Raw genomic sequence first — 9,814 nt, 5'->3', positions numbered from 1 at the left:
ATGACAGCATAAAAAACTGGATAGTAAAACATATAGTAATGATAGAATTTGTACAATAATAAATCTGTTAATCTATTCTCTGCGCGTCACTGACTATGTCAGTGATAAAAAATTTTATAGTTTAGCATATAAAATTTAAAAGAAGGAAAACGGTTGGAAGAAAAACTTTAAAATGTAACTAAAGAGTTTTAAACGTAAACTAAAGAATATAGAGTAAAAATTATTTGATTTATGTGTGCTGGGTTTAGACTCGCAAGAATGTGCACGGTGGAATTTTCTCACTTACTGGATTCGCAACAAAAAGACGCATATTTAATGAATAATTTGAATTGGTTGTAAAAATCTCCAGCATGTAATATAATTCTGTATTTACTAATTTTTTTTACTAATTTTATTTACACATGTTTTCAATAACATGATTTGATTACTTGTAAGAGTTTATAAGAATCCTAGAATTAAAATAATTCTCTTTCAAATGACGGGATTAAAAATTGATTACATCATTGTTAATGTTACATTTTATACATTTCTTTATGATTTGCAATATATTGAAATTTATTATTTTATATATATTTTTACTATTTATACTAGGATGATCAAGCTGTTATAGAAATGTTATAGATTGTCTTTTTTTTAAATGGAGCATAAACAAGTTTTGCAGAACTAATAAAATATAAATTTATTAAATCATGTATGTCATCACATTTTAATTTGTTATTTGAAGAAATTATGTATTATAGGAGTTGGTATTGGTTTGGTTTTTGGATCCTTAATAATTGGTTACGCACGTAATCCCTCCCTGAAACAGCAAGTTTTCAACTACGCTATCCTTGGATTTGCGTTATCTGAAGCAATGGGCCTCTTTTGTCTGATGATAGCGTTCCTTATACTATTTGCCTTTTGAATCCAACTCCCTGGAACACATCCCTTCACATGGAAGTGATATTGACTACAAGATACAATTTTACCCTCTACATGTGATTCTTAAGAAAACATTTAACTATTCGATTTACGTTCTAATATTTTATTAAGTAAAATACGTGTAGATTATTATATAATACATTGTATACACAGTATATATTTGGCACAATCACCGGTACTCTTAATAAAATGTTCACTTTATATAAGAGACAGTATCCGTTCTGTAATAGTCGATGAATTGGTATTCCAGGTGCTGGAATTGGATCCGTATTCGGTTCACTGATCATTGGCTACGCCAGGAATCCTTCCTTGAAGCAACAACTATTCTCGTATGCCATCTTAGGCTTTGCCTTGTCTGAGGCCATGGGTCTATTTTGTCTTATGATGGCTTTCCTGCTCCTATTCGCCTTTTAAGTTACGATATCCGCATAAGATACTGCTGATATAGTTTTTAGTGCGTCACTGCCAAGGCAACGTCGTCTGGCTCTATGTGGGAAAGGCGGCGACTGTCTGGTTGCGCGGGATGCCATGAAATCATTAGAGAAGCTCGGATTTTTTATGGTTTGGCAGGGCGCGACGGCGCGACAATGAACATGAAATGATTAAAACTGTAACACGTCATTGTGCGGATCGTCTGTGACTCTGTCTAAGCCTTCAGCTTGTTTATAATTATTTCATGGCCTACTGTCTCATGTAGCGTATAACTCACATTGTTAAGAAATAATGGATTTCATTGTAATGAATGAATAAGAAATTGAAAGTTAAAATTACGAAAAAAAGCGACACAGTCACCCGCATACACGCACGTATGTACTCTGTTAGAGTGTCCTATGTGACAGTACATTTTTTGATGATCTTTTTGTCATCCAAAGAATTCATTGTGCTGCCGTGTACGCACGTTATGGAAGTAATTCTTGACGAGAAAAGAAGAAAAACTGTACAGTAATACCGAATAAACATCTTTGTCGTGAAACCATAGACTTTTCTACCTACTTGTTTGCTATTTCCTTTTCTGTTGGTCCTTCGTGTTCGAAGACAAATATACAGGGTGAACCATTTTAAGTGCCCACACTGCCTACCTCGAATATCTCTTGAACAATACATTTTAAAGAAAAATGTTTCAGATAACAGTGGAGGGTTCAAAGAGGGCTAATAGACGATCTTATTAGATTTTGGGTCCGGGGTTCGTGCTGAGCCCTACTGGGCCCAAGTCAAATTTTTTAAATAAAGCATCCATTTTTTATTGTATCAGTTTCTATTAATTAATTCAAACATCTTTTGTCTGAAACTTTTTTATTTGCCTAATACTTTTCGAGATATTCAAGGAAAAGTTGGTAACTTTTTCAATATTTAGCTTATGATATCTCGATAATTGTTTGTCAGAGGGAAAAGTGGTACAGGACTTTTTGACTTGATTTGATCTTAAGGTGATCCTAAAGCCGTGATCCTAACCGGTTTTTTTCAGTTTTTTTCTTAGCACTAATCTTTTAATTGGCTTTATAGAAATGCAAAATTCTTGTCTAGAATTAAGGTACGCATCAAAATCTAGGTCATGGTGGTCGAATTCATATGTGGTGGTCGTCACGTATAACAAAAAATATTAATTTTTTTTTGTTTTCGATATAAATTCGATCACCATGACTTAGATTTTGATGCGTACTTTAATTCTAGACAAGAATTTTGCATTTCTATAAAGCCAATTAAAAGATTAGTGCTAAGAAAAAAACTGAAAAAAACCGGTTAGGATCACGGCTTTAGGATCACCTTAAGGGGATGCTGAAGTGATTCAATTACTGACAATTACAGTCAAAGGTCTAATTTTGAAACGGCTTTATAGATCGCAAAATCCTTTTACAGGAGTAAAGTATAGGTACTAATGAAGGGTGGGAATGTAAAATAATTAGTAATAATTGAAAAAAATTAAAAATGCTGTTACCTCATTTTCTAATATAAACAGTTGTATAAGTAATATGTACGAAATGAAATGTTCCCACCCTTCAGAAGACGTGCACAAACAATAACGTACCTTTGAAATTGATATTGAAAGCTTGGAATAAAAATGAGACGTTCCAAGAAATTATAACCTATAATCATGTCTATCCTTGTCTATCATCATTGTCTATACAAGGACAGATATAGAATTTGGTCGGTAATACCACCGACGAGATACTATTAACAGAGAGAAGCCTGAGAGAGGCCACGGGCGCGATTTCGCTGTAACTTTATTTTGAAGCGCCTCTATGTCCACAAAATGTGGACATTGAACTACGTGGCCAATGTCTATAAATATGTAGGTAATGTCCACGATTTTGTGGTGCTCTTCCGTGCTATGTCTACGACCTCGTGGTAACATATCCTCGAGGATCCTCGAGGATCAACGATTAAATAGAATAGATACGGCCAGTTTCACCGTCTTTCGATTCACGAGGCGAATAGACACGATTAGGAATAAGAATAGGAATAGGAATAAGAATAGGAATTGTAAAAAATATTTTACATATATATTACATCTATATTACTTTTTATTTTTTAATTGTAAAAAATGACATTAATGCCCCTACCCCTACCTCTACCTCTGCCTCTACCTCTGACCTCACCCCTACCTCTTCCCCTGGCTGTTCCTCTTCCTCTTCCTCTTCCTCTTCCAAGTGTAGCCGCAAGGGCCGCATGTATAATGTTTTGTAAATCTCGTGTCTGAAACAGAAAATTTAAAAAACATGTTAATACATGCAAAATAAAGAAGTAATAATAACTAATTAATTATAAAAATAATTATAACAATAATCTATATATCTATACTGTTAAATCGGGTTATTTCTATTTCCGGATACTCGAATATCTAACTTATTCATGGATATTATAAAAAAATCGGTTATCCGGAAATAGAAATAACCCGATTTAACAGTATAGATATATAGATTATTGTTATAATTATTTTTATAATTAATTAGTTATTATTACTTCTTTATTTTGCATGTATTAACATGTTTTTTAAATTTTCTGTTTCAGACACGAGATTTACAAAACATTATACATGCGGCCCTTGCGGCTACACTTGGAAGAGGAAGAGGAAGAGGAACAGCCAGGGGAAGAGGTAGGGGTAGGGTCAGAGGTAGAGGCAGAGGTAGAGGTAGGGGTAGGGGCATTAATGTCATTTTTTATAATTAAAAAATAAAAAGTAATATAGATGTAATATATATGTAAAATATTTTTTACAATTCCTATTCTTATTCCTATTCCTATTCCTATTCTTATTCCTAATCGTGTCTATTCGCCTCGTGAATCGAAAGACGGTGAAACTGGCCGTATCTATTCTATTTAATCGTTGATCCTCGAGGATCCTCGAGGATATGTTACCACGAGGTCGTAGACATAGCACGGAAGAGCACCACAAAATCGTGGACATTACCTACATATTTATAGACATTGGCCACGTAGTTCAATGTCCACATTTTGTGGACATAGAGGCGCTTCAAAATAAAGTTACAGCGAAATCGCGCCCGTGGCCTCTCTCAGGCTTCTCTCTGCTATTAAAGACCGACAACCCTGGGGTAAATTTTCGTGACTGCCCGGGGGCCCGGTGGTAATTGAAGAATACTGACATTATTGACTGTTTTGGCTATTCGACTATTCCAAAGAAGGGAGTTTTACCTTATAATCACTGTTTTATCATCAGAAATGTACAAATCTTTTATAATTTTTCAATATTTGTATCTTTTTATATCTTTTTGATGTAATTGACAATTATATATATGAAAATACTTTACAATAAATATGTATAAAGGAATAATATATATATATATATATATATATATATATATATATATATATAACAAAAAGGTCGGGACCCTGGATTATCTCGGAAAGTTGACGTTTTCGGAAGAAATGTTTTATACAAAAGTTGTTTGGATCGAAGGGGCACATAAGATGGTGCCATTGGTTTCACCTTGGATGATCGTTTAAAGCTCACTCACCTTTAATTTCTTAAATGGAAATCCCTATTTTTCAATGCATATTCTTGTAGCTAATCTCGAGAGCTTTTCAAAACACTATAATAAAGTATTTTTTCATTAAGAACTTTTGGAATTATAAGGCTTGAAAGTTCTAGTATTTTGACATAAAATACAAAATATCTTGTAAAAAATTAAGTTTTCGGTAATGTTACCTTAACACTTTTATGCACAGAATAATGAGACGAATCAATTGGTATAAAAAAAGGCATATTTCCTTTATATATATATATATATAATTCCTTTATATATATTTATTGTAAAGTATTTTCATATATATAATTGTCAATTACATCAAAAAGATATAAAAAGATACAAATATTGAAAAAATTATAAAAGATTTGTACATTTCTGATGATAAAACAGTGATTATATAAGGTAAAACTCCCTTCTATGGAATAGTCGAATAGCCAAAACAGTCGATAATGTCAGTATTCTTCAATTACCACCGGGCCCCCGGGCAGTCACGAAAATTTACCCCAGGGTTGTCGGTCTTTAATAGTATCTCGTCGGTGGTAATACAAACGGCTTTAGGATCCCCTTAAGGGGATCCTAAAGCCGTCTGTAATACCGGCTTTTTTTCTTAGCACTAATCTTTTAATTGACTTTATAGAAATGCAAAATTCTTGTCTAGAATTAAAGTACGCATCAAAATCTAGGTCATGGTGGTCAAATTTATATCGAAAACGAAAAAAAAAATTAATATTTTTGTTAATTTTGGTATACGTGACGACAATATTTGCTTTGTACAAAAATTCCACGATAAATATCCACAAAATTAGACCGGCATGACCTAGGGACAACATTTAAGAACAATATCGTGCAATTAGATCTAAGATTGAAAACCTAGAAAAAAGATTACTTTATATAACTTTTATATGTGCAAAAGCACATTCAGGTTGACAGGATAAGCAATATTGCGTGTGGCAAGAGATGGCGCAGTAATCGAACAAAGACAGATGCCTCTCGTTAGACAAGGACAGATATAGATATATGACAAGAAAACAGAATTAGAAATGTTGACATTACCGACGTCGAGGAAGTTCAGCCTTCACTTTAGGATCCCCTTAAGGCTCCTGGTCCCTGAGCCGAGAACTCTGCGTTGACGGTAGCGCCGTACCGTCGCGGCAGAAATAAGAACTCTCTCCTCTCACTCTCTCCAATGGAGAATTCTGTCTTGTGACATGTTGACAACCTTATTTTAAGTTGCGGTATATTTCTTTATTATTCACTCTGTACTTGTGCTCTAACGTTTAACGTATTCGTGAAACTCGTAAAATTGACCGTATGGTAAGATTTGCAAGAAATATATATGCGGAAGGAACATTCACCACTCCTTTCGATAGTCGTCAAACGGCTTGTTTTCCGTATGTTTAGGCTTCGTTTTATGGCTGTTTGTTTAATGTCGAGGGAAAAGGATAGTATCCGGTCAATTTTTGAAGTGTGCTGAAACGATCTGTCGTGATTTTTTTATTGAAATGTCTTTTTATTTCGGAAAATACCGCAACTTAAAATTAGGTGTTTTCTTCGCCTCGATAGTAAGAATCCAATATGGCCGCGGTGACTACCCAGGAGCCTTAAGGAGGCTCTTAACCCGGCTGCTCTAATCAATGTAGCAACCGAAAAATTATCATTAATAATTGGTTATAAATTATCGGAAATTAAATAAAAAAATAAATAATGATTTTTACATAGTGTAAGAGTAAGTTATATGTTCTATTAGTGTAAATATTAAAATTTATACAATAAGTCAGTTGACTACGTCAGTGCTAAAGAGCAGAATATAACATGCGCCGCGCGTGTTAACGTCGTCTGTAGCAGTCTGCAGCTAAGTGAGGTGTAGCCGTGTAGCGTTGTAGCGATTGATGCGATGAAGAGATGGAGCCAAAAGAAAGATATAACGTGAGAATGCTGAGAGGGAAAATGAAAGGAAAATTCTCGAAAATAAAGGTTGTCAATGCGCGAGAGAATAATTATGCCGCTACCATACAGCGCAGAGAAAAGACATGTGCAAGTGAGGTTAGAAAGAATATTACCTTGTTTACTTTTTGATTTTCAAGGTTTGATTGGCAAATAATTGAAACTTATTGTTTATATAGGTACAAAACAATTCTCCGGAATGTTTGCAAAACGCATTTTACTTATTTAGTGTAATACAACATTTGAAACTTCGCGCGATTTTGACACTCGGAAGATCATTCGCCTAACCTGTCGTACGTCATATTTTAATAAAATATTTGTATTTTGTACTGTTACCTCTGTGTAATTCTTCATGATTCAATTTTTTATTCTAATCGAAGAAAAGCAGTAGTAATATTATACCTCGAAAAAACCTAAGTAACAAGTGGTAGACGTAATCTTTGTATTTCGAAAAATATATGTTCTCTGTAATTGGCGCTGTAATTTAAAAAGAGATATCATTTCTTTTTTGTAATTGTAATAATAGATGAATTGAAGCGCGACTCATTTTTTGATAAGGTAACGTAATTTTGTGATGTGTATCACTTGAGTAATAATTTTTTGGAAATAAAAATAATACTGCTTAGGTTTTTTCGAGATTTTTGGAGATACAAAGATTACGTCCACCACTTGTTACTTAGGTTTTTTCGAGGTATAATACTATTACTTTGTTTTTTTTCGAGATGAAGATACTACTGTTTAGGTTTTTTTCGAGATTTTTCAAGATACAAAGATTTCATCTACCACTTGTTACATAGATTTTTTTAAGGTATAATACTACCACTGTTTTTTTTTCGAGGTAACAACATATATGTACACTACTATGCGTGTACTTGGCGCCTTTCTTTACCTTTTTTTTTAAAAAAGGTAATTTTGTACAGATATCACGCCTTTTTGTAGTATTACGCATTGTATAAACAGTATGTACAGGGTGTTATTTCGAGGTATAATACTACCACTTTGTTTTTTTCAAGGTAACAACATAATACATATATACTACTATGCGTGTACTTGGCGCATTTTTTTACCTTTTTTTTTGAAAAAGGTCATATTAAACGTCGGCGTTAGAAGTAGATAGAAAAAGAAGTATTTTAATAAAAAATTTTCACATTTGGACTTTGCGTCGCAATATCTCCGCTCGTAGGGCACGGAGCGGAATATTATAAGAGAAACCCCCCCCTAATTGGACCCCAAGCTATCGATCAAGCCTACTTAGAACTTGATCCGTTCACTCGTTATCGAGATCTCAACATCTCGAGTACTCGCAACCCGTCGCGTCCCGTAAAAGAGTCACGGTCGGTCTCGCTCCGCGTGTACTTGGCGCGAGACACTACCGTGTCTCTTGATTAAAACTACAATATCTTTTATAACTCATTGTCAACACCAAGTTTTCTTCTTATCATTAGAAAGATTATTATTTTAACTACAATTCCTTAGTTTTTTGTTTACCTGGCTCGCAAACTTGCCAAGAAAATACATCACTTCCGGTAAAAATTTTAGTGTTTACCATATGCTCTGTGTTAAAAATGCGAATTTCAATACTGATATTTTTAAAATTTTTATCGTCAAAACCTATGCTAAAGTTTTGGGCATCGGTTCGTTGTGGTTCACTTTACAACATAATTTAATTTCATAAAGATCTGTCGTTTTATGATCGAGGTAAGAGCCTCCTTATGCTAAGACTCCATAGACGCGGGAACGCCATGCGGCAGAGTGCGTTGACCAATCACAAATTTTGATTTTGCCGCAGGCGACTTGCGGCAGCCTTCTGATTGGTCAACGCACTCTACCGCACGGCGTTTCCGCGTCTATGGAGTCTTAGCATTAAGGTGATATCCTAAAGCCGTGATCCTAACCGGTTTTTCTTAGCACTAATCTTTTAATTGGCTTTATAGAAATGCAAAATTCTTGTCTAGAATTAAAGTACGCATCAAAATCTAGGTCATGGTGGTCGAATTTATATCGAAAACAAAAAAAAATTAATATTTTTTGTTATACGTGACGACAATATTTGGTTTGTACAAAAATTTCACAATAAATATCCACAAAATTAGGCCGGCATGACCTAGGGACAACATGTAAGAACAATATCGTGCAATTGGAACTAAGAATAAAAGATTAATTGTAACGAATGCAATATAACCTGTAACCATGTCTATCCTTGTCTATCATCATTGTCTATACAAAGACAGATATAGAATTCGGTTGGTAATACAGACGGTTTTAGGATCCCCTTAAGGTGATGCTGGAGCCATCTGTATAACCGACAAAATTACCATTTTCTATGTTATCGACTATATCTGTCCTTGTATAGACAAGGATATAGCACGCTACATTGCACGCACACATACGCACGATGCACATCGACATTATCTATATATATAAGTACCGTCGTCTGTATGTATGTCTGACCGCGAACTACTCATTCGTTAGTGGATCGAATTTTTACCAAAAGTATATGAAATAGGGGTAGAATTTCCCGGGGAGTGCCATAAAGTGTATAGTTTTTCGTTGCCGATTTTCTGGAAACCGATTTTTTTAATTTTTCCAATTTTTCGGGAAATAATTGACCGAATCTCAAAAAATTGTGTATAAAACAGAGGTAGAATTTTACGGAGAGTGCCATAAAGTGTATAGTTTTTCGTTATCGATTTTCTGGAAATCGGTTTTTTTTTCAATTTTTCGGGAAATAATTGACCGAATCTCAAAGAATTGTATATGAAGTAGGAGTAGAATTTCCCGGAGAGTGCCATAAAGTGTATAGTTTTTTGTTACCGATTTTCTGGAAACCGGTTTTTTTAATTTTTCTAATTTTTGGGGAAATAATTGACCGAATTTCAAAGAATTATATATAAAACAGAGGTAGAATTTTACGGGGAGTGCCATAAAGTGTATAGTTTTTCGTTACCGATTTTCTGGAAACC

At 34.2% G+C, this 9,814-nt stretch overlaps 1 protein-coding gene and 1 long non-coding RNA gene across 4 annotated transcripts in view; one reads left to right on the top strand and one right to left on the bottom strand.

Moving 5' to 3' along the window:
* Positions 1 to 1,899, top strand: part of Atpsync (ATP synthase, subunit C) — a 4,559-nt gene extending 2,660 nt beyond the window's left edge. For all 3 annotated transcript variants that reach the window (XM_071776928.1, XM_071776929.1, XM_071776930.1), the window contains exon 5: positions 1,172 to 1,899. In XM_071776928.1, the coding sequence (XP_071633029.1) occupies positions 1,172 to 1,335 (164 nt within the window). In that variant the 3' untranslated portion in view covers positions 1,336 to 1,899. The remainder of the gene's footprint in view (positions 1 to 1,171) is intronic.
* LOC139812243 (uncharacterized) lies at positions 1,667 to 3,384 on the bottom strand. Its single transcript, XR_011731839.1, has 2 exons — positions 2,948 to 3,384; positions 1,667 to 2,011 (listed from the first exon to the last, which is right to left on the bottom strand). It is a non-coding gene; the product is annotated as an uncharacterized lncRNA (long non-coding RNA).
* Positions 3,385 to 9,814: the final 6,430 nt, after the last annotated feature.

The sequence above is a fragment of the Temnothorax longispinosus genome, chromosome 4, assembly GCF_030848805.1.
Source record: "Temnothorax longispinosus isolate EJ_2023e chromosome 4, Tlon_JGU_v1, whole genome shotgun sequence".
NCBI classification, from domain to species: domain Eukaryota; kingdom Metazoa; phylum Arthropoda; class Insecta; order Hymenoptera; family Formicidae; genus Temnothorax; species Temnothorax longispinosus.
This window is presented reverse-complemented; position numbering and strand designations above follow the sequence as displayed.